Source organism: Canis lupus, chromosome 15, assembly GCF_011100685.1.
Source record: "Canis lupus familiaris isolate Mischka breed German Shepherd chromosome 15, alternate assembly UU_Cfam_GSD_1.0, whole genome shotgun sequence".
Taxonomy (NCBI): domain Eukaryota; kingdom Metazoa; phylum Chordata; class Mammalia; order Carnivora; family Canidae; genus Canis; species Canis lupus.
In genome coordinates, this window is record NC_049236.1 from 56696246 (window position 1) to 56721983 (window position 25738).

Consider the following 25738-nt stretch of genomic DNA (forward strand, 5'->3'; position numbering starts at 1 on the left):
TTTTTGCATGCCTTCTGCCTGGAATGTTTTCTCCTAGGTTGATCCTTTTCTGCCTTCATTTTTAAGTACCATCTTCTCAGAAAGTTCTTTCCTTAATTACTTTCTGAAAAGTAGGTCCTAACATTTTGGTTCCTTTCCTGGCGAGTCCTTTTGTTTAGACTTTGATTGAAATGATTATTGCTTTCTCTGTTCTGTCTGCTTACTAAAATGACAGCTTCAAGAAGATAGAGAACTTCTCTGTTTCATCTCTATTTTCTCTCTAGAGCCAGAAGTTGTGGGCATTCGGTAAAGGTGTATTGAATGAATGTGACTGAAATGCTAAGCTGAAATAAGCTGGAGGAGTGAAAGCTAGACATAGAAGGTAGTAGAGTCTTGAGGACTGAAGGTATGCGTGAGTTGTAAAGGGCTTATCTGGGGAACAGATGGAAGCAGTTGAGAGCAGGAGTTTGTTGGCAGTAGAAAACAGAATGCTTAAGTTGGTGATATGAGACAGTGCAATTCTAGCCTTGATAAGATCCTGTCTACATAGTGTGATTCTCAGAGCAGTAGCTTGGTGGACTGGAAACTGTTGTTTAAAAATAGATCAATAGAACAGAGAGTTCAAGTAAAATGGAATTCATATGTAAGGACGTAATATGTAATAGAGGAATCCTCACAAATCAGTGAAGAATACAATAGATTATTCAATAAATGATCTTTAGGGTGAGGGGAGTCACTTTTAGTCTCATTTTAATTTGTTATTTTAAAAAGATCTATCTATCTGTCTGTCTGTCTACCTACCTACCTATCTGAGAGGGAGAGAGAGCAGCACAAGCACGAGGAGGGGCAAAGGGACCAGGAGAAGCAGAGAATCTATCTATTGGTCTCCTGACTGAGATCATGACCTGAGCTGAAACCAAGAGTCAGACACTTAACCAGCTGAGCCATCCCGGCGCCCTGTACTCTCACTTTATATGATAATTAAGATTAAGTTCCAGATAAACTCAAGAGTTAGCAAACTCTTAATCGTATATAATAATAAATAATAATAATTAAAAGAACATTTGAGACAGAAGTTTAAAGTCAGAATACAGGGATCCCTGGGTAGTGCAGCGGTTTAGCGCCTGCCTTTGGCCTGGGGCGCAATCCTGGAGACCCGGGATCGAGTCCCACATCGGGCTCCCGGTGCATGAAGCCTGCTTCTCCCTCTGCCTGTGTCTCTGCCTCTCTCTCTCTCTCTCTCTGTGACTATCATAAATAAATGAATAAAAATTAAAAAAATAATAATAATAAAATAAAGTCAGAATACAACTCACTTATATTGAGAAAAATACAGTTCACTATGTAACAATATTCAAAGGACAAGAGTAGGTAATTTGCAAAGAATGTACATGTAGATATCTGTATCTTAGATAAAATATTTCAAAACATTTTAGTAATTGTGCATGTGGGATTAAATACAATATTTTACTGTCAAATTAGCACCAACTTTTTTTTTTACTTATAATAAATATTTACACATAGACATTCTTACACCTGTTAACGCTTATAATTTTGGAAAGAAACCTAACAATTTATACTAAGAAGTATAAAATTGTTCCTGTTTAGGCATACATATATTTTTAAAGTCTGTATTGAAGTAAAAAAACAAACAAACTGATGTGTAAAATTAGGAACAGTACAACTTATACAAACTAGCCTTATTGCAAGCATTATATTTATTTTGAAATTTTTCTTTTCTTTTCTTTTTCTTTTCCTTTCTTTTCTAAGATTTTATTTATTTATTCATGAGAGACACAGAGAGAGGCAGAGGGAGAAGCAGGCTCCCTGCAAGGAGCCTGATGTGGGACTCAATCCCAGGATCCCGGGATCACAACCTGAGCCAAAGGCAGACACTCAACTATTGAGCCACCCAGGTGTCCTTCAAAATATATTTTCATCATTCTACATATATATGGTTTTGTAGGTAGTTCCTACTTACTTATTGTTTCTTTTAAATTATCATCAGCATTAGCATTCAATATAACCTACAAGCCTAAATTTATATCAAGTCTGACTTAAGTGCTATTTGGGTTAAATATGTATGTTCAAAATTCTGCACAAAATTTATATTAAGAATGCTTATTAAGCAACTCCTCTAAACATAGGGGTATGCATGGTATATTTAATAAGCAAATACTTTTTCGTAAATGATTTTTAAGTACTTGGTAAAACGTGTAGTAATTTTTATTTTAGTTAAATTAATGCTTCACTGGAGCTTTATGGCATTCTTCTGTTCATTTTCTTGATATACTTTGAAAATGCAAAATAATCTTTTAAGAAATGTATTCACAATATCATATATGTAGTCCCTTTTGATTTCAGTAAATCCATAGAGCTTTGGCATTTATCTGAAGATGTTACAGTTTTTGGGGTGCCTAGGTGGCTCAGTCATTTGGGCATCAGCTTTTGGCTCAGGTCTTGATCTTAGGGTCCTGGGATCAAGCCCTGTGTGGGGCTCCCCGCTCAGTGGGGAGTCCACTGCTTCTCCCTCTGACCCCTCCACCTTGCTTGTGCTCACTCTCTTTCTCTCTCTCAAATAAATAAAATCTTTTTAAATAAAATCTTTTTAAAAAATGAAAATATTACTAGTTTTTCTTGAGAATATTACTATTTATCTATAATGTCCATCTAAACCTGTAATTTAGGACAAGAGTTATTTACCTACCTGAATTATATAAATCTTTCTTCTTGTTCCTGAGACAAATATAATCAGGTACTTTTTAAATATAAAGTGCTTTTGTGCTTATCTTTATTTAGAATAAAAGAGTTTAAAGACTAGCATTAATCTTAGTAATATTATAGTTTGGAGGAAGCTAGAAATTAGCAAGCATTTTATTTATGTTTATATACAAATACATTTATTTAAGATTTTATGTTTTATGACTTAGCAAAGCAGAAAACACTGCTTTATTATATTTTAGCTATTTAGTATAGTTGAATTTAGTATTTAGTATTAGTATTTAGTATTTATTAGTATTTAGTATTTTAGTATTTAGTATTTAGTATAGTTACATTGTTACATTAGTTTCAGGTGTATAACATAGTGATTCCACAAGTCAGTGAGTGATGCTTAGCTCACTACTAGTGTAGCTACCATGTCACCATACAGTGTTCTTACAGTACTAGTGACTATATTCCCTATGCTGTCCCTGTGTATCTTTTATTTTCCTAAACTATTCATTCTGTAACAGGAAGCTTGTATCTCCCACTCCCCTTTACCCATTCTGCCCATCTTCCTTCCTTCTCTCTCTGGCAGTCATCAGTTTGTTCTCTGTATTTATGCTTTTTGTTTATTTGTTTTGTTTTTTAGATCCATGTATAAGCGAAATCATGTGGTATTTGTCTTTCTTTGAATTATTTCATTTAGCATAATATCCTATAAGTCCATCCATATTGTCATGAATGGCAAGGCAAGATCCATTCCTTTTTATGGCTGAGTAATATTGCTGTGTGTGTGTCTGTCTGTTTGTCTATGTGTCTGCGCCACAACTTCTTTATCCATTCATCTACTGATATACACTTGGGTTACTTCCATTTTTTGGCTATTGTAAATAATGCTGCAATAAACATAAGGGTGTATGTATCCTTTTGAATTAGTGTTTCCATTTTCTTTGGGTAAACACCCAGTAGTAGAATTACTGGATCTTGTAGCACTTCTATTTAATTTGTTAAGGAACCCCCATACTGTTTTTCACAGTGACTGCACCAATTTACATTCCCACCAACATTCCTTCTCCACATCCTCACGACCACTTGTTATTTTTTGTCTTTGTGAGTCTAGCCATCTGACAGGTGTGAGGTGATATCTCATTGTTATTTTGATTTGCATTTCCCCTGATGATTAATGATTTAACTATTTTCTTTATGAAGACAGTTGATGGAGAAAACTTGGGCAAAGTATTATAGTGCAGAGTATTTAGTAGTTGGTATTGGTCAGACCTGATTTTAAGTCCCGGCACTATTACTAGGTTTGGTTTTATTTACATTGAACAATTTATTTGATTTTCCTAGTGTTTTCTTATCTGAAAAGTAGGAATAATAATTCTAATTTTCTGAATTGATGTGAAGATTAATTATTAGGTATTAAAAGCATCAAATGTAGTGCTAGCTACATGGTAGTCATTCGGTGTAGGATCACTGTTTTTATAATTATTGTATGAGCCATTTGGCCAGAATTTAATGGTTGCAATTAGCCTGAGACATTTTTTTACAGTAAGTAAGAGGTTGCAGGATTTAACAGAGTTCTGTTTTTTTTGGCACAATCCGCCAATAAAAATTGTGTGCAAGCTTCATTACTGGGATGGGAAGAGGTAAAGCTCTGCCAGTGCTGATATTAAAAAAAAATGTCCCTTTAAGGAAGGGACTGACTTTTTTTTTTTTTTTTTTTTTAAGATTTTACTTTATTTTTTAATTTCTTTGAGAGAGAGAGCACAAGTTGGGTGATGGCAGGGCCTGGGGAGGGGTAGGAGCAGACTTCCTGCTGAGCAGAGAGCCTGACACGCTCAATCCCAGAATCATGACTTGGCCTCCCAGGTGCCCTAGGAAGTCACTGACTTTTGAAGTAGCCTATAATGAGCTTTCTTCCTCCTTATTTGAGCCAAGAACAGTCCTATGAGTGGGAAGATATAACTCTAGTTTACTGATAAAACTAGGTTCATAGAATTTGAGTAATTTTGCTAAAGTCACGTTATAAATGGTAGAGCTGAGATTTGAATAACTAAACTCTGAGTTTGTTCATTTAGCAAATGTAAATTCTGTAACTCCTAAGGTTTTAGGCACTCCTAAGCTTAGTACACTTCTCCTATAGACCAGTTGGTGTCTGTTCATTAAACTTTTAACTCCAGTCTCCAAATGCATCATTGTTCATGAAGCAGTAGTATTATGGAATTAGTAGACTCCTAAAAAATTGTTTATCAAATTCTATTTAAAAGTATTATTAAAAGGAATTCTGTTGGGGCTTCTGGCTGCCTCACTCAGTATAGCATGCAACTCTTAATCTCAGGGTCATGAGTTTGAGCTCTCTCTTGGGCCTACGGCTTACTTAAGGAAAAAAAATTAAAAGGGGAATTCCATAGTATTTTAAAATATAATGGATATTTATTTTAAAAAATAAGTTACTGGTTTAATGAATGTTATTTCATGAATAATTTGTTTAGGAATGGAATACATATAATAGAAAACAACTAATGATCATTTACACAAATGTGGTGGAGGGTTCAGTTTTGGAGAGATTAATCCAGTTCCCATTTAAAAGTCTTTTTGCAGGGCACCTGGGTGGCTCACTGGTTAAGCATCTGCCTTTGGCTCAGATCATGATCTTAGGATCAAGTCCTGCATCAGGCTCCCTGCGGAAAGCCTGCTTCTCTCTCTATGTCTCTGCCTCTGTGTCTCTTATGAATAAATAAATAAAATCTTAAAAAAAAAAAAAAGTATTTTTGTTCTGGGATGCTGGCAGGCTCCATCAGTAAAGCATGTGACTCTTGATGTCAGAGTCCTGAGTTCAAACCCCATGTTGGATGTAGAACTTACTTTGAAAAAAAAGAAGTATTTTTATTCTATTTAAGATTTACATATAATTCATTTAAATGACAGTAATGATTTCCTTGGGATGGTATGAAATATTTTTTTAATCTCTTACTCTATGTTAGATGTTTAAAAATTAAACAAAAATGTAAGCTATATAACTATGTTACTTAGTTTTTTTTGTTCTTGTTTTTTATTTCTGTCTCTAGTAGTGTCCCTTCTTCACTCTACGCTAATATTAAAGAATATAGAGAGAGAGGACTGATTGTATATTTGAAAATAGAAGGTGATGAATAATAATCTTCAATGTTAAGACAAAACTGGGGTGAAAATGTAAACATAGGAAGCATTAGCAAATTGTCACATTTCTGGCTTTCAGAAAAAAGGTGGTGGTAATAACAGGTTGGCCTAATTTCTCTGATCACAGTCTTGACATTACTACATCATATCAAATTCTACTTCAGTTTCATTCTACACTCTAGAGCCAATTCTATGAATCCTAAATTTAAATTAGGAGATATGTTTCTGAGTGTGCCACAATTAATTCTCTAGTCCTACTGTTCTCCCACCATCAGTAATATTTATTAAGGTCATTACTTCGAGCTTTTGTAGACATTAGGTTTTCTATTTTTAATTATTCTGTCTTCAGTATTTTCCCTGCTTGTTTATTTATTATTAAAAATTTATTATTTATTTTCTACCATTTATATGTTTTAGTTCAGGAAATTGTACCTAAAGAACTGAAAATGTAAATAAAATCAATTTTTTTAACTTTAAAAAACATTAACACCCTACTTGTATTGCTTCAAAAGGTAGGATTAAATTTATATTCAGCAGTAGAAACCAACGCTTGAGAAAAGTGAAACTTTGTTGATAAGAAAATAAAGTTTTTCTTTTAATATTGATGTAAGCTAAATTACAGAAAAAGTATAGATCCTTATATAAGCCACATTCATATGTAAGTATGTTATAAAGAGACAGAGTAGGTTTGGTTAATGAGATTGTCAGAATTCCTGGGTTCTAATCTTGATTCCACAATTTATCAGCAACATAACTTTGGAAAAATAATTTCTCTTTATCTGAATGTTTGAAGAATAATAAAAGTCAATAATAGCACATATTTCATAGGATTCTTTTGAGTATTAAATGAGCTAATATATATGAAACAGAGCAGTTCCTGGCACGTTGTAAGAATTTGGTTTTAGATGTTGATGGTGAGGATGATAATCAGGTTCAACATTTTAGGTTTTTATCTTTCATTTTTAATGTGTTTTTGCCTATTCTTAAAAACAAGATGTTTTTAAAAACCACATGGACTGAGAGTTATTCAAAGGTAGTAAACGTCATAATAACATGTTTTCTACAAAGTTAATGGTTTTACCACAAACTGTTTTCAAGAATTTATATTTTATCTGGTAAAACATGTTTGTGATATTTAAGACTTACACAGTTAATATTTAATTGAAATCATTCTTATGCTTAAACAGTGAATTCTGAGTTTATAAGGTCAAGTAAGGCCGATATGGTAACATTTATACATATCATTGAGATGATAATCACAACAGGCCATAGAATGACCTAAATAGGATAACTATGCTAGCCTTGAGATAGCCCAACAGAAGAGATCATTTTGAAATCTGGGACTTTAGTGACTAAGAAAATATTCAGGTACCAGATTATATCTTAAATACTTTAAATTTGATTAGTGATGCAGTCACCTGTGTTGATGAATGAAGAAAGAATGTGTTCCCTGTAGGCTTATGGTCTTTTAATATTTTTTTGGTGATTTATAGTTGGAGAGTGGACATTGGGATAATCAAACTAAATGTTAATGTTTTATTCACATACTTAACAAGTTACCTTTGATTTATGACTCACTTTTCCTACAGACCATCTAATAGGAAAGAAGTTTTCAGTCTTCTTAGCATTAATCAGTCCACACCTATTCTTTTAGGGAAGGGATTCCTTAAAATCATTTGTCACCCTTAAGCTCTTAGCTTAAGCCATTCTCTTTGAAAAATGGAGTAAAAACAAACAATTTTTCTTTAGTCTGTTGTTTGAAGTAGATATGACAACTCAGATAAGAAATCAGAATTATTGAGATAAAATCATTAATCCTAACTAGAAATTTAATAGTAGATAAAATCACTCCTATTTTGTTGAAATAATTCTTCTTACATTGTGCCTGGTACATTATTTCTTGATGTTGAATATATGTTTATTTATGGACAAATTAATAAACTAAAATTTTAATATTTCAAATTAGACTTGCTCTTATTTCCTTTGAATACAAAGGACTTACTTAAAACAATTTAAAAAATTGTTTTGGTGTCTTTTCAGGCCACAGAAAGTGAGGCTGGTGATATGGACCTGAGTGGGTTGCCAGAAACAGCAGTGGATTCTGAGGACGATGATGATGAAGAAGACATTGAGAGGGCATCAGATCCTCTGATGAGTAGAGATATTGTGAGAGACTGTCTAGAGAAGGATCCAATTGACAGGACGGATGATGACATTGGTAAGTTTGGGTGAGAAAATGAATCTAAGAGCAATTTAAGAAATTTAGGGTAAAATGGTCTCATAAAATAGAGCCCAAGAATAGTAGGCTTCAAATAGTTATTAATTTGTAAACTTCCCTAGCATAGACAGTAACATTTGTTGAAAAAAAATCAATTGTATTCAGTTACTATGTTCTGGAGTCTACAAATAATAAAACTTCCTAATAAAAACTTTCCACATGAGCCCCTTCTTAGCTTTCTTTATGACAAAAAAAAAAAAAAAAAAAAAATCTTCCAAACAGTGTTATTTCTATTATTTTTCTTGTGAGCCCTATTCCTATTAAGCTCATGTTTTCTGTTTGTAAATGCTAGTCAATGACAACTGGTAAAATTGTCATGTAAATGACTTTGCTTCTACTCTAGTTCCATATGAAGATGGGACTGAGTGGAGGAAGATTATAAAATGTCACATTAGCCTATGAGCTTTGGGGGATTGAGACTTTGGGTGCACCCAAAGTTGGAAATCTAAGTGGCTTTGTATCTGTTTATTCCAACCTTGAAATTCCCTTTACCCACTTTCCTATCATAGCAAGAGTTGACTATATAACAATGGCTTAGTGTTTGAGTATGCCTTCTGCACTCTGGTTTCTTTCTTGGAATAACTAGGAGTCAGAGCAACTTCTGTTGAGTGTCTTCTCTCCTCAGGGGCCTGGAATCTGCAACCACCCTTGGCTGAACCCAGATAATCTGTCCTACCACTCTGCCAAGTCTTTGTGGCCCAATGTATAATTAAAGACAAATTCAAAGGACTGGATCTATTGAGATTAGATATAGGACAGGAGGGCATAGTAATGAATGGCTAGTTGCATGTGTTTTAAGGGAAATAAACACTAAAAATCTTTTACCACTTATACTATATACATATGCTAGAAAACTAAGGATGGAAAACAAACTAGTATTAGATATTTAAAATATAATTTTAAAATTTGTAGGAGTTGCTAAGTATTTCAGGTGAATATCACTTGTTGGTAATCATTCATTCATTCAGTTAATGCGATTGAGCCCCCTCGATGTACTGAACATGTTCCTAGGTCCTGGCAACTCCGTGGGGAGCAGAGCAGATAAGGTCCTTGCTCTGTTGCAGTCTGAAGAATGAAGTGAGGTTAGGGAGTGATGGAGGTTGGGGAATGAACTGAATAGGAGCCTGTTTTAGGAAGAAATGGCTGGTAATGGCCTTTTCAAGGGCTCGGACCTAAGGAAGTGAAAGTGGGAAGCGACCTGTGTCTGTGGCCCTCAGTAAACAATGTGTTCTGTGTTAATTCTTTCTGAATACTCTGCTGGAAGAAGGGACTTAATGACTTCCCAGATATCTATCCCTGACTCCAGCCCGTTTTCTTCTCTATTGCCTCCATTCCCATTGCAAAAGAGCTGGCAGTTCGTTCATAAGGCTTGAGGGTTCTGCAGCATAAATTATAGTGGTTCTACTGAACCTGCTGAAAACTCTGAGTTTCACTCTCTGGTGTCTGATACCCCATCCACCTGCATTTGGTTTCTAGTGTCCACAGTTGTACTTCACTGTCCTATTCTCTTCATCCTTGAGGATTTCTTTTCAAAACTATTTTTATTGTAGTTTTAAAGAGCAAGTGAAATTGGAAATGTATTCAGTTTGCCACCTTACTCCAGAATCCTTGTTCATTGGTTTTATTTTTTAAAATTAGATCGAACATTGCTTATGAACAGATTGATGTGGAAATTATTCTTTTGTAAGTTAACGTATCTTCTTTTTTGAATATGTTAATTTTAGTATAGTTATAGAAAATAATGATATTAAAAATGTCATTCCTGGCAATTTAAAATTTTTACTTCATATCTAAGAAGCTTTTTTCCCCCACAGTTTCTGGAAAGCAAAAGCTTTGCTGATTCCTACAAAAGAATACAAAGCTGTCTGTCTTTTTTTTTTTTAATGGGCTTGTTGATATAACCTCTAGTGAATAATATTTACTTGAATATCAATTCACTTGCAAGCAGCAATGATCCTGATGCTTGCTTCTATCAAATATACTTTTATTTAAAATAATAAACCATTATTATTAAAGATAAGGCCTAGTAAGTATTGTTTGTTCTACAAACAATCTTATAAGATCTTATATTCTGACTCCTCAAAACAAAACCACATGTGAGAACTCTTTAGTTCTTTTGCTGTTACTCTTGTTAAATCTAATTCATCCTCCAGTATTTAATTATCACAGACACCTTTCATATAGTTTATAAACTACAAACTTCTGTAGAATTGGTGCTTTCTCTGGATGCCTCTTTTGCTAACTACCTTCCTCTAACCCCACAATAAAAGGAAGGAATGGTGTGGGATGGGTAGAGGGATCTAAGTTGAATCAAATGATATTGCTAATATTTGATCTTATTTTTAAAACTGCGAGAATTAAAAAATTTGCCTTTGGATTCCCAAAGATTCTTGGGTATGTGTACCACTGATTCAATACTTTGAAGGAAGGGACTTTGTTCATTTTTGCTAACTCATAACTTTGTAGGTCCTCAATTATTGAATGGTTGTGAATTTATTTTTTTAAGATTTTATTTATTTATTTGTGAGAGACACAGAGAGAGGCAGAGACTTAGGCAGAGGGAGAAGCAGGCTCCCCATGGGGAGCCTGATGTGGGACTCGATCCCAGGACCCCAGGATCACAACCAGAGCCAAAGGCAGATGCTGAATCACTGAGCCACCCAGGCACCCCTGAATGGTTGTGAATTTAATTTTTTGTTTTGATGACTTGACACATTAAGGTAGAGACCTACTTCCAAGATCTCTTCCAAAGAATTCTTTTTTTCTCCCCTTCAATATACCACCAAAAAATTCCACAGATTTCTACTGGTAATCATTTCTTATACAAAAGTAAACCGGGGGCACCCCGGGTGGCTCAGCAGTTTAGCGCTGCCTTCAGTCCAGGGCGTGATCCTGGAGACCTGGGATCAAGTCCCACGTCGGGCTCCCTGCATGGAGCCTGCTTCTCCCCTGCCTGTGTCTCTGCCTCTCTCTCTTTCTGTCGCTCATGAATGAATAAATAAAATCTTAAAAAAAAAAAAAAAGTAAATCAAAGCAAATATGGTAAGTTAACTTCTATATTGACATAGCTTGTGGTATCTGTAGGCTAATTATCTAGGCTGATTATCTGGCTTTTCTGTGTGTCACATTGACTAAAAAAAAAAATAGTTTTTAAAGATGTCTTCTTTCAAAAACAAATATTCCTTTCCTAACAAAAAAACAAAAATTAATGTGTTATTCTATTAGATTCTTTCAAGCAATATACATGAAAGTAGTTCTGCTTCTCTAATCCATGGCTTCTTTCCATGTCTTAGGATCTATCTTATTAATCAGTCCAGGCTCTGAACTCTTGGCTACCCTAATTCCTTTAACTCTATATGATCCCTGTGGTATTATCAGAGTTTATGTTGAGCCCTGAAAGCCAAATGCTTCATTATTTATTTATTTATTTTTTGAAGATTAGTGGTAGAAATTTTTTAATTGCTCTAATTCTCCAGTGTAATAAATAAAAGTTACTACAAAACCAGAAATACCGTTATTGGATCTTTGAGGGTCTTAAAAACTCTTAGATACCATCTAGTTAAGCATTTATTATTTTTAGCTTTTCAACTGAGCCTAGAGAATTATGTACATTACTATAATTAGATCTTTTCTGTTTTCTTATTATTTATCCTTATTATATGTGATGCTAGATAATTTCTATCCTGTCATATTTTTTAATGTTAGTCATTACTCATATATCACAACTTAATTTAATGACCCACTAATGGAGGAGAAATATTGCAAAAACAAGAATAGTAGCTGCATAAGATACTTCAAATCATTATATAAGTATTAGTTGAATATATATATTTTTAAAGATTTTATTTACTTATTTGAGAGAGAGCACATAAGCAGGGCAAGGGACAGAGGGAGAAGCAGACTATCCTCTGAGCAGGGAAGCTGATGTGGGGCTCCATCCCAGAACCCTGGGATCATCATCTGAGCTGAAGGCTGACACTTAACCTACTGAACTACCCAGGTGCCCCTAGTTGAATATATTTTTATACTTCATATCCATATGCTTCATATTCTTCACTCATATGTGATTGTAGTTTGACTTATTGTTGCTTAAACATGTTAAATTTAAAGCATTTCTGACAACTTCTGGTCGCATATTTTCTTAAGGCACAAATCTTTGCCTATCTGAGGAAATTTAGTATTACTAGAGGAGGGGGAAGAAAGCAAAATGTGTATTTTGTAGATAATATTCTAATACCTTATGGTGAGGGGCCGGGGAGAGAAAAAAGAGCTGGTAACTGCAGAACTAAAATTAATGTGCTAGTCAGAGGACCAAGGTTTATACATTTGCCTTTATGTTTCAAATCAAAAGGTCAGTGTGTTTGTAAAACCATGATTCTTACCTCCCATGTATAATAAATATGGGTCACCTCCTGAAGTGGTACTAAAAATTGCTTTATCGCTGTCCCTAGGAATACGTATATTTTATGTCATGACACAAACGTACCTACTAATTGCAGAAAAAAAGTTTCACTAAATAGAACTTATTCTGTAAGTGATGTGCTTTGATTCTCTTTCTTCTTTTTTTTTGATGCTGGTTGCAAAAAAAATAAAAACTAAATAAAATGCTGGTTGTAACAGTAAATTGATTTCCTGGCACGTCAGTCTAAGGTTGAAGAACACTGTCTTCTTGGACAAAATCCCTGGGAACCACCTACCATTGTTACTCTGATTCTAAAGCCACCCTGTGTTATGAAAAGTCTTGTACAGGAGGGATGACGTAGGGTCTAATCAGAAGAGACATTACCCAGCTGGACCAGAGAAAAACACTCAGTCTGACCTTCTGGAAATGTAATGTTTTCACAGAATGTATCTTTCTATTCTGTGTTGTTTTTGCAATTAACAAACTACTGTATATCCAAAAACAATGTGTCACTAAGTCCTAACAGACGGAACTGCATAGGGACAGTTTCATTATGTGAGGACAAGAAAAATGTACTAGGATTTTTACTTAGCCAAAAATTTGAATGATGTATGATAATGACAAGAATAGCAGTTCTTTATTGAGTATTTACTCTGTGCTAAGGATGTTATTACTTCTGTTTCATTTATTGTATATTGTTCTTTCACAAGTGACAGAAACATGCTTAAGGAAATTAATCCGCTTTCCCAAAGTAATATAACTAATAAGTATTCAGATGATGTCCGATATACACCTTGTGCTCTTTATCACTACCTATCATGTCCAGCAGAAGCTTTGGAGGCAGGCAGTTCTGAATCCTACCACTGCCACCTCTTAATTATGTAAATTTGAGCTTATTTCCTCCCTGTGAAAGGAGAAAGAAGACGTGTCCCTCAAAGAGCCATGGTGAGGAGTAAGGATAGAACTTAGTAAGTAATTAGTAAAGCTACCTAATAATAGAGAAAATTAAAAATAGAGACCACAGGACTAGAAAAGACTATGAAGTCATCCATCTTGTCAACAGCTAGAAATGTATCAAAGTTTAAGCTGTTTCTCCACAGCATTGCCAACAGGAAAAGTGATCAAACTTTTCTCTTTTTTGGCCATTCTGTGGGATAAAAATTATATATCAATTTTCATTTGTATTTCTCACATAATGTAAAAATTTTTTGATTAAGTTTTTGTAGATTTGTCTTCATTCATAGAAAATATCCTTCAGTTTCTAAATCCTGGACTATTTTTAGATTGAAAGTGGTTATTTCTGCTGCTTTGGATATCTGCTTGCCCAAAAGGCACTAGAATAGACCTACTGACTTTTTGGAGAATTCTCAGAGCTCTACTTCATTTCAGCTTATCATTTTATCCTTTAATTAGCCTTAATAAGGTCACAGCTCATTTTCAATAGAAATTTCCCATTTGAAGTTATTAATTTCTTCATTCCCATTAGAATTTGAAATACAGTATATACTATTTCCTAAATCAATAAGTAAATGTCACCATTTCCACAGTGACAATTCTTTGTAGACTTGTAAGAAATTCAACTTTGTACTAACAATACTTGAAGTAATTATATTTTCCAGTGGGCAAATTTGTAGGGCATTTCAAAAGAGCCATAGAGCATTCTTTTTGAATGCTTGCTTTTAAAAAGTTTGTAATGTTTACAATATCTTTTGCCTTTCAGAACAACTCTTAGAATTTATGCACCAGTTGCCTGCTTTTGCCAATATGACAATGTCAGTGAGACGAGAACTCTGTGCCGTGATGGTGTTTGCAGTGGTGGAAAGAGCTGGGACCATAGTGTTAAATGATGGTGAAGAGGTCAGTGAACATTTCCACCACCTAAAAAGTTTCTGATTGAGGGTCTCAGTAACCGCATATGAACAAAAAAAAAAACAATTCTTATTTTTCCCTCTTAAAAAAGTAAGGAACAATTAATTTGAATAATTCAATAATTGTGATATACTCCTTGTCAGAGTATTCCAAAATCCATTTTTTTTAAATATTTCATATGATATTGATAGAAATACTTTGATGTATTAACTTTTCAGAGTTTTGTAACTTTAAATATTCATAATATGCTTTTTGTGAGAACAAAATGATCTTAATTAAGGCAATGTGATCACTTTATATTGCTTGAATATGTTTTAGAGAGCAGAATTCTTTTTCCTTGTATCATTTTAGAGAAGAGTATCCAAGGTCAAATTAAAAGGGCATGTACCCTTTGCTAGGCGTGTGGAGAACACAGATACTTGGCTGTACTTTGCTTTATTACTTGTTTGAGTTTAGTAAACAGTTAATTTTGCTTGAGTTGTTCCATCTTTAAAGTGAAAGATCTGCTAAATCATTTTTAGGGACCATGCTAGGCATTTACAGCTGCATGACCATGATTTTCTGCTTTGTCTTCATTTTTTTGAATTAGCTGGATTCCTGGTCAGTGATTCTGAATGGTTCTGTGGAAGTAACTTATCCAGATGGAAAAGCAGAAATATTATGTATGGGAAATAGTTTTGGTGTCTCTCCTACCATGGACAAAGAATACATGAAAGGAGTAATGAGAACAAAAGTGGATGACTGCCAGGTATAAAATATCATTAAAAATGTTTATTTTATGCTTAACACATATATGCAGTTGGGGTAAGATTTTTCTGCCTATATAAATAGGTCATCTTTTAGAGTTATAAATAAGATTTTAAAGTAGAACTATTACTTCTAACGTTATCATACCCCAGAAAATTAAAAATAAATCTTCCTTAAAGTCATTTGGACTCAGGGCATCTGGCTGGCTCAGTCAGTAGAGCATGTGACTCTTAATCTCAAGATCATGAGTTCAAACCTCACACTGGGCGTAGAGCTTACTTTAAAAAAAAAGTTGTTTGGACTCCACATAACTAGGTGTTTTATAAATATGTTCTTTAAAAGTGTTCTATAAATATAGTATTTTAAAATTTCCATTAATAATATTTTGATCTTAAAAATATAGAAGTAATCACCCATTATGGAAAGAAATTATAAGTAGATTAAAAAGATAATGTGATATAGTTATGCTGTGTTTTTGTTTAAGTATATACAAGGAGTTGATTTCGAAGTCATGAAAATTAATCATAGTATGAACTAGTGGAAGGACTTGCTAATAAAAAAGTAATTGCTAATTAAAAGAAAATACTTGATCACAAAAGAAAAATGTTAGTGTTGATATTATATTAATATTCATTATTTGAAGACATTTAATAAGACTAGAGAAAATAGGAAGAACAAGTGTGAAGTTTAATATATAACTGGTAACCTCTGCTTTATTTATTTATTTATTTATTTATTTTTTTTAACCTCTGCTTTAGTGAGAACTAAATTTAGGATGCTTGTGTTACCAAGTTTTTAAAATGTATGTCTTATCTTCTGAAAAAAAAAATAAGGTGTTTGAAATATAAAATATTTTAACATAAATAAACCCAGAGATTTGACTTAAACTAATTAATGCTAAGTGCTCATTGTTTTAGTCTGTAGCTGGAAATATATCTGAATATACTTTATTCTAAGAGAACATCATTAAAGTTTTAGGGCCTGATAAATGTAAAATAGTACTCATTTAAATTTTCATTTTGAGCATTTTATTTACCAAAAGAGAAAATGACCATGGCTATAAATAAAATTATCTAACATAGAAAATTGAAATAGTGTTACCAAATAATTCCTTCAGTAAGCACTGTAGAGAAAAAATAAAGGGCTCTGAATTCATTGTTTTGAATATTAATACGAGAAGAACATTCTAAATATGTCAACTCTCCATTATTTCTTAAAGTCTTAATTTGGCCTGGAAATGTGTTTGTAAAAGAGATCATATGGATTTTTCAGTTCTGGAACTGTATTCCCCAAAATAATAAAGCCATACTTAGTCCAAAACAAACTAGAAATTTGTTGAAGGTTTCCCCATTCTGTTACCCCTTATCACTTCCTCCCTGGTACATGTTGGCACTATTAGAGCATTTTAGTCAGTCTCTGCCCTTAAAAGACAAGTTAAAAAGTAACTTTATTTCTGAAGATTAATTGATTACATTAATATGTCTTACTTGGTCAGCCCCTTTTATTAAAAATTTGTAATCATGGAACTGAAATGATATTAGAGGCCTAGAAATGTTTCAGAATAATTGACAAACACGTTATATGACTGAATATATTACAGAGTAATATCAAATATACCAAGTTATCATTATATATTTGGGAGTTCTGGGAAAGGAAGAGGAAGTAGATGTCAGGGAAGAAAGTCTAATCTCTTTACTGCATGAAGGAATTAGTGGGAAACCCAGTGATAGCAAGATAGACCCAGAAGAAAATTCTGATTAAGATACCTAGACTCCTATAGTTCCTGATAGGAGGTTGCCAGGTATACAAAGAAGGTCAAGGGTGAGGTATCTGCCAGAGAAAGTCTCTTTCTTTCTCTCCACTCCACTCTAAGCCACTGTAAAAGGAACATGTTAAATTGGTGGTTTCAAGAATCACTCTTGTACCTCTACTGACTAATCTGCTCAGGCCTGACACTCTTTCCCTCAGCAGTAAAACAAGCATGGAGAATGCAGTGACACCAATTCACCTAAATGCTTGTTTTGGTCTAGTAGTTTAGTGTATTTCTGTTAAAATGTCATATATCTGTCAGAAGGTACAAATGTAAAAAAAAGTACAAATGTCAGATCATCCTCTTCTTAGAGGAAGTAAAGGAAACAATGAGACTCATCTTTTCATTCAGCCATAAGATGCCTCCATAAGTTTGTATCATTCTCCTGAGCACACTAACAGTTATTGAATGAAATGAACAAAAATGGTGTTCTCTTTGCCAAGAAGCGGCAACTTCATTTAGGATTGGCCTTAATTTTCTTACATTCCAGTGGGTTCCAAAATAAATATTGGGTATGTGACATAACTTAATTGTGCTCATATTAAGCCTAAGTGGCTTACAGTGAGTGGATTAAATTTAACATTTATTTCTACTTATTTGGATCCCACAGTATGTTCAGAGTTATGTTTTCCTCTGGATCCCTCCTTCGTATGCTCCTCTCTCAGTTCTTTTCCTTTCATGGTCTATTCTCGTTCCACTGTTCTGTTTGAAGGACAAAGGCAGGGCTACATGTAGACACTGTGGTACCAGCGATTAGTAATGGTTTTCTGTTTCCCATATGTGCTCCTTTCTTTTCTTCTCCTCACTTCCTATCCCTCTTTTCTTTTCCTTCTCTTCTACTCTCCTACTGTCTTTTCCTTCTCCACTGCCTGTGTCTTAGGCCTGCCAGTGACACATCAGGCATTGCTTAGCCCTGCCCTACACCCTTCAGTGGGGAATCAACACTTGGATACCCGTGTGAACAATTAGGTATGAACTTCCCTTACAGACCACAAAGTGTGCCCCAGTTTAAATAACTTCTTAAGGCAAACCTGTTAGGCTCACCTTTTTCAGAGACCATGGGAACTAATGACACTTTGAATTTAAGTAAGTTTTGGAGGAAGTTACGTGGATAAATTGAAAGTTGACAATATTGTATTATGGTTGAAGTTTAATTTTACTTTATCCCTTTATTGTCTATAATTTTTCTTCTCCATACCAGTTGTGATGTCATGTGCCCCAAAACCAATCCTGCAATATGAACTACCTTTTGCCTTTTATAACCAAAACTTATTTGGATTTTTATTTTATATCAGAATGCCAAGGTTATACATCACTTTCATGTATTAACAGCTATCTAAAAGTATAACTTATCAAAAACAATTATTATACATAATTCACAATTTTTCATCTGGCTTCAACATATCAATTAAAATTATGTTTTACACATGAATGTCTTATTAGATCTACAAACGTCTTAAAGCAAAAATAAATCTAATAAAAATAAAGATAAATGTTTTCATCTAAAATTTCTTTCTGTTTGGTATGTATGACCATATTAGAACTTCAGTTGGATTTTATCTTTTTTTTTTTTTTATTTACTTTATTTTATTTTATTTTTGATGGTACTTTTCAGTTTGGTACAGAAGTGCCAAAAATGTCTCTCTAGGCATTAAAGCATTTCAAATCAAACTTATTCTAATTTCCTTAAATCCTTAGTCAAGAGTAATTTTGGTATGTTTCTCTTCCAAAAGCATTTTCTGTTTTACTTTTTTTAACTCATGGATTTATTTCTTTCTTAGGAGATAAATGAGAAAATACAATATATAATTGTTTTCTCTAAAACTGAGTATAAGAATGATCACCTAAAATTATTTGGAGGCATAGAGAGCAATTTTTGTGTCCTGTTGAAAGAAAGAAAATAAACTATTTTTGAGACAAGGGACTAAGGACCACATATTTCAAAACATACATATGCCTGTGGTCAGTGTTACAGAAATGCGTTTTGTTTTTAAGATTTCTTAAAAAATTAAATTATATGTGATTACAAGGAAAGTATGTCTTTTGAATTTTAATTTTTTGATTCCAAATTCTTAATTGAAAAATTAATGAGATTATATCAATCAGCTCTGGAAGAAACTTAACATTGTAATGCTGTTTCTCAGGTATGAAGCACTACTATTTCTTTTTTTAAAAACTTTACTGTTCGTACAGAAAGTATGGAAAGTATAGAAAAGTATTTTAAATCAAATGAAAGTCACTTATAATTTGCACTGTTCAGAAATAATCATTTTAACATTGTTATATTTCATACTAAGATTTTGACATGCATGTGTAGTTTTTTTTTTTTAATTAGCAAGTGTGTAATTATGAGACACTGGGCAAGTCAGCAGGCTGTTGCTACAGCTGTTTCTTCATCTCTACATGGGGATAATAATAGTACCTTCTTTATGGGATGCTCGGGAGGATAAATTGAGAAAGTTCCTATAAAGCTACCACAAAATGATGACAGTCATCTTCATTATAGTTATTACTACAACATTTGGTTTTGCATCTTTAAAAAAATTAATGTGCTAATCATTAATTCAAAATTGTAAATATGAAAATATGATTTTGGATGGCTGCATCATATTTTATCTTCTATATGTTGTAATTTAGCCATCCCCTTTTTATCTTTTCACATTAAAGGCAAAAAAGAAATGTCCATGCTTTTTCCATTCCCAAAATGAAAATGAATTCTTCAAAATTCAGAGAGGACAATGATTCTTTCTTACTTTAGAATCTAACTCTTTATCTCCTCCTAACTGGATTCTAATTATTTTGTGCAATAAGTGATTTGTATTATTCATTCTTCACTTTCTTTTTAAAATTACTAGGAAAGGTAATTTAGTGGTTTGCCATAAGCCCTGATTTTTTTATTTGGGATCACGGAGGACTAATAGCTTGATGTGCATATTATTTTTAACTATGTTTAAGAGCAAGGATTATCCTAATACTAGTTACAAGGAATAATGACTTGATTTAACAAAGAGGTGGCTTGTTTTGTGGGCCTTTTTAAAATAAACTTTCTGATTTCTTATCAATAATTAGCAAATTTATAATATCTATTCAATGAGTATCTTTGAATTTTGATCTTTTATTAATACCACCTTTATTTTTAAATTATTGCTTTAAAAGTCCTTTCTAACTTGAAAAACCCACTAAAGGAAAGTTATGTTTTAAAATTTATCCTCCTAAGATTTTGTCAGAGACATGAAAAAGGACTCTTCTGATTTTATCTTCTGATTTTTAAAGTTGTTAGGATTTTTAATATAAACTACATATAAATATGCTAAAAATGAAGCTTGACTTGACCAAAGAAGAAGTACATTAAAAAGTAGAGAAGTCTGATTAAGGTTCATTACTGCATTCATTTAGAGAATGTGGGAAAGACATGGAAAAATGTCAGCCTTAAATAATTAAAACACTGAACTATTAGTACTGCTAGGTCTCTTGCAAGCACTTCATCATTAACATGTGACTCACATTTTATTTCAGTTTGTCTGTATAGCCCAGCAAGATTACTGCCGTATTCTCAACCAAGTAGAAAAGAACATGCAAAAAGTTGAGGAAGAAGGAGAAATTGTTATGGTAAAAGAACACCGAGAACTTGATAGAACTGGAACAAGAAAGGGACATATTGTCATCAAGGTAAGACAGACAAGCCTCCATCTTGTAGGAAAGGATTGTTTTGGTAGTATCCGTTAGGACAACTTAAGATTCCACCCACCACATTTTTATGTATAATTTCTCTTAAAAGTTATCAGTTGCTAAAAAAATCTTTATCCTTCCTGAGGAACAGAGTTTTACAAATTATTATATTGCAAAATATTATACAAACTATAATATTATATTAGAGTTAATATATATTAACTATCCAGTTCATCTTATGTTGAAAATTTGGAATTAAAGTACCATGTAATAAACAAACAAACAAATAAACGAATAAATAAATAAATAAATAAATAAATAAATAAATAAAGTACCATGTAGATGACATTCCTGCAGGAGAGTGATTAAACCTTTTATTTGTTACAGGGCACCTCAGAAAGATTAACAATGCATTTGGTGGAAGAGCATTCGGTGGTGGATCCAACATTCATAGAGGACTTCCTGTTGACCTATAGGACTTTTCTTTCTAGCCCAATGGAAGTGGGCAAAAAGTTATTGGAGTGGTTTAATGACCCGAGCCTCAGGGATAAGGTTGGAGAATATATTCTAGTTTGGCTTTTAAATGTGAAATATTTAGATACAAACTTAAAGATATTTTAATAGTTGTCACACCAGTTATGTTCAAATTTTTTTAATGAAATAAGAGAATGTACTTTTTACTCCAAAAATGACAAAATCTCCAAACTCCTGAGTTCCACTGAAATCTGCATTCTCTACTTGGGCAAATGGTCAATGTATCTTAGATGAAAGTTAACAGTTTTTAAATTGGCACCAGAGCAGCATTTTATTGTAAGCATTGCTGGTTGGTAGGCCCCCCAGTAATATAATTCTAAACAGACTCCTTTAGCAGCTCTTGAGAGCTCCATCAAATACAGATTGGATGATAAACTATATACTCTTGTGAGGTGTGAGAGTTAATCATAGCCTGTACTCATTTCTCCTTCCCATGTGACAGTCTGATTTACATGAGACAGAGTTGGGAAGACAGATAGGAAGATCCAGAACAGGAGACCGACAGTGGAACGCCCCCAAGTTCTCCTGTTGGTCCTGCCACTGACTAGCTCTGTAGCCTTAGAAAAATCATTTGGACAGCGATGTTTTTCATTTCATATTCTGACAGTATTAGCCTAGAAGAGCTCAGCCAAGCTCTCCAGTTGTCAAAACTTAGTTTGAGTATTAACTATGCCATGTACTCTATGTGCCATCTGACCCTCCTGACCATCACTTATTTACTTGTAAAATGAATAATCAACAACCTTCAAGGGTTATTGTGAACATGAATAATAGAAATAAAGTTCTTTTTGTCGGCCTGACTCAATTCACTTAAAACATCTTAACACATAATACATCTTAGAAGTTGTTTGTTGGTGGTGGTAGTTGGTAGTATTCGTTATGATTTATGAATCTTGGCTTTCTAACCTGTAATAGGCTAGTAAGACTTTTACGTTGGCTTCTCAGCTGCAAAATTATAATTTTATGAAAAGGTTTGTGTTAGATATAGTTTTAAGGGAGACGATCTTCTGGGTTTCCTAAGTTTGAAAAATGGGCAATGACCAGAAGTTAATATGAATATCAAAACTTGATTCTTTAGTGTATATTAACTATAAGAGTATTTTAACTGTAGTTAAAAATTAATTATATACCAAAGTGCCTGGCTGGCCCAGTCAGAAGATCATGCCGCTCATGATCTTGGGGTTATAAGTTCAAGCCCATGTTGTGTGTAGAGATTACTTAAAAATAACATCTTTAAAAAAAATTAACTTATGAGTACCTGGGTGGCTCAGTTAGTTAAGTGCCTTCCACTCAGGTCATGATCCCAGGGTTCTGGGATTGCTCCCTGTTCAGCAGGCAGTCTGTTTCTCCCTCTCCCTCTGGCCCCTAACTCATGCTCTCTCTCTCACAAATAAATAAAATCTTTTTTAAAAAAAATTAACAATATACCATCACCTTTGTTTCTCTACTGCTAGAAGAATACCATGCTTAATTTTATCACTTTAATTAAAAAGTTAGATGGTTTGGGACACCTGGGTGGCTTAGCAGTGAAGTGCCTGCCTTGGCCGAGGGTGTGATCCTGGAGTCCTGGGATCGAGTCCCACATCAGGCTCCCTGGAGGGAGCCTGCTTCTCCCTCTGCCTGAGTTTCTGCCTCTCTCTCTGTGTCTCTCATGAATAATAAATAAAATCTTAAAAAAAGTTAGATGGTTTGATTAGAGGTTTAAAAAGCTCAAAAACAATTCTATGGGAAATTCTTTTATGTTGTTATTTAGAATTTAGAAAACTAAACGCATAAATAAAACAAGTACTCTTATATTTAAAGTCACAGTTATACTCACTTCGTTTAGTAAAAAAATATTTAATATATAAAAAAAATATAAATATAAATATATGTGTATATTTTTTAATGAGAGTGCATGAGTAGGAAGAAGAGTGGGGGGCGAGAGGATCTTAAGCAGGTTCCATGCTCAGCACTGAGCCCCATGCAGGGCTTGATCTCATGACCCTGAGATTATAACCTGAGCCAGAATCAAGAATCAGGTGCTTAACCAACTGAGCCACCCAGACGGGACATCCCCAGCTAGTAAAATTTTGTTGAGAATTCACTCAATGCCAGGCATTGTAATAAGTTTTAAGGATGTCCTTAGAACATAACAGGTAAAGCTGTCCACGTGGAACTTAGAATCTAATGAATGTCGCACACTTCCTGCTGGGTACAGCACAAATATTCTATGACTGTGTGTCTAGATAAAGGAGGTATAGGGCTCTGTGTAAAGAAAGCGTGCAGCGTAAGAAGGCTACTGATTTTTCCTGAAAAATTGTAGATGTTAAAAGCCCCCTAAATCTTAATGTTAGCAAGTAAGATGTAATTCCTAATAACTCGCAGCTAGCTCCTTCCTTTTACAACTTACTCCCTTGTAAATCTTTCTAGGCCTGATACTATTCATTCCTTTTGTCTATTTTGCCCTCAGCTGTTATTTTTTAGTTTCTGTCTTCTTTTAATTTATTTTGGTTTTATTATAGCTTTGTTTTTATTGTGACCAGTTTCAAATATGTTTTGAGAGTAATAAACATACGTACCTCCTTCACAGATTCAAAACCCTTCTTGGCAAAACAACAAAAAGTCTCTATTCATTATATATATATTCATTATATATGTGTGTGTGTGTGTGTGTGTGTATGTGTATATATATATCTTCAGAAGGTCATTTTCTTATGAATGCAATCCTTGCCATGAGGAGTTTGTTGTTTATTGTCCATTGTTATTAAATAAATTATTAAGTATCTTTTTTGAAATGACTCTATTCACAAACTTTTAGCACTGAAAAAAATAAAACAATTGATTTTTCAGGTTACACGGGTAGTATTATTGTGGGTGAATAATCACTTCAATGACTTTGAAGGAGATCCTGCAATGACTCGATTTCTAGAAGAATTTGAAAATAACCTGGAAAGAGAGGTAATATTTGTGATTTTTAAAAAGTCATCAATTTTAAGTTCATTTAATTCAGCCTATTTTTGAAACCATTCTTTCTGAACTTTTATAGAAAATGGGTGGACATCTAAGGCTGTTAAATATTGCATGTGCAGCTAAAGCAAAAAGAAGATTGATGACGTTAACAAAACCATCTCGAGAAGCTCCTTTGCCTTTTATCTTACTTGGTGGCTCAGAGAAGGGATTTGGAATCTTTGTTGACAGTGTAGATTCAGGTAGCAAAGCAACTGAAGCAGGCTTGAAACGAGGGGACCAGGTATGATATTTCTAAATCTAAACTTAAGGGTGAATATTGGTGTCTTTTTTCCTTCAATCAATTGGAATACTAAAGTAAATTTCATAATTTTATTTTTAGATATTAGAAGTAAATGGTCAAAACTTTGAAAATATTCAGCTGTCAAAAGCCATGGAAATTCTTAGGAATAACACACACTTATCGATCACTGTGAAAACCAACTTATTCGGTGAGTAGTTTTACATACTTTCATTTTTATCCTTTTGATCTTTTTTTTCCACATTTAGGTCTTAATCATGAAAAAAGTCATTTTTGTAAGTAATATTTCAAATGTAAGAATCAAAATATTTATAGTAAATGCTTATATAGAGATACTAATTATGTAAGTATATAATTAGTTCTAAATCAAAATCTACTAACTTGACCATAAAAATTTTTATTGATAAATGTTTAAGCATCTAGTATATATAAATACCTATAGATTTATCTATAGATAAATGTTTTAAACATCTATTATGTTAAATGCCTGTAAATACTACTGTATTTTAACTTATTCTGAATGGAAGTGACAAAGCAACAAAACAAAGCAGATTCTTGGTGTCACTCATTCATTGGAGTAGTGTTTTTTTGTAGGATATCAGTTTTGATAGCTGAAGTGTCTACTTCTCATCTGTTTCCAAGTCCAACAATTTCCTTTGCATTGCTTAGATATCTTATAATGGTTTTTGTGTGCATGTGTGTTTCTTTCCATTTTAGTATTTAAAGAACTTCTAACAAGATTGTCAGAAGAGAAAAGAAATGGTGCCCCTCACCTCCCTAAAATTGGAGACATCAAAAAGGCCAGTCGCTACTCCATTCCAGATCTTGCTGTAGATGTAGAACAGGTGATAGGACTTGAAAAAGTAAATAAAAAAAGTAAAGCCAATACTGTTGGAGGAAGGAACAAGCTAAAAAAGATACTCGACAAGACTCGGATCAGTATCTTGCCACAGAAACCATATAAGTAAGTGTCTGTGTAAATTTTCTGTACATTATTTTATTGTGTTAAAATGATATGCAAAGGTAGTGATAAAATGTTTACACTTAAAAAATGTTCTAAGCTTTTCTAGAAGCTTAGGACATTCTGAACTATCTTAGAGACAATGTTAAATAACCAAGTTGATTTTAATCTTGTGTATTTGCTACTTACTTGCCCAACCCAAGCTTCATTAGAGATAGTTTAGCACTTCCTCATTGAAACTTTTTTGTTTCTTGTTTTTTTTTTTTTTTTTTTTTTAATCATTTGAACTAAAGAAAATAAGAATATGTGTTTGCTCCTGTTTCACCCATGGTTTAGAGTGGTTTTTGCTAGTTTTTCTTTGTGAAAATTATCTT

General features: G+C 33.4%; 1 protein-coding gene across 13 annotated transcripts in view; it reads left to right on the top strand.

The window, feature by feature from the left end:
- The window catches only part of RAPGEF2 (Rap guanine nucleotide exchange factor 2), a 241904-nt gene that overhangs the window by 191787 nt on the left and 24379 nt on the right, over positions 1–25738 (top strand). For all 13 annotated transcript variants that reach the window (XM_038559121.1, XM_038559124.1, XM_038559126.1 and 10 more), the window contains 9 exons: positions 7885–8062; positions 14245–14381; positions 14983–15141; positions 20467–20619; positions 21007–21171; positions 23986–24093; positions 24182–24385; positions 24485–24593; positions 25121–25367. In XM_038559121.1, coding sequence (XP_038415049.1) covers positions 7885–8062; positions 14245–14381; positions 14983–15141; positions 20467–20619; positions 21007–21171; positions 23986–24093; positions 24182–24385; positions 24485–24593; positions 25121–25367 — 1460 coding nt within the window. The remainder of the gene's footprint in view (positions 1–7884; positions 8063–14244; positions 14382–14982; positions 15142–20466; positions 20620–21006; positions 21172–23985; positions 24094–24181; positions 24386–24484; positions 24594–25120; positions 25368–25738) is intronic.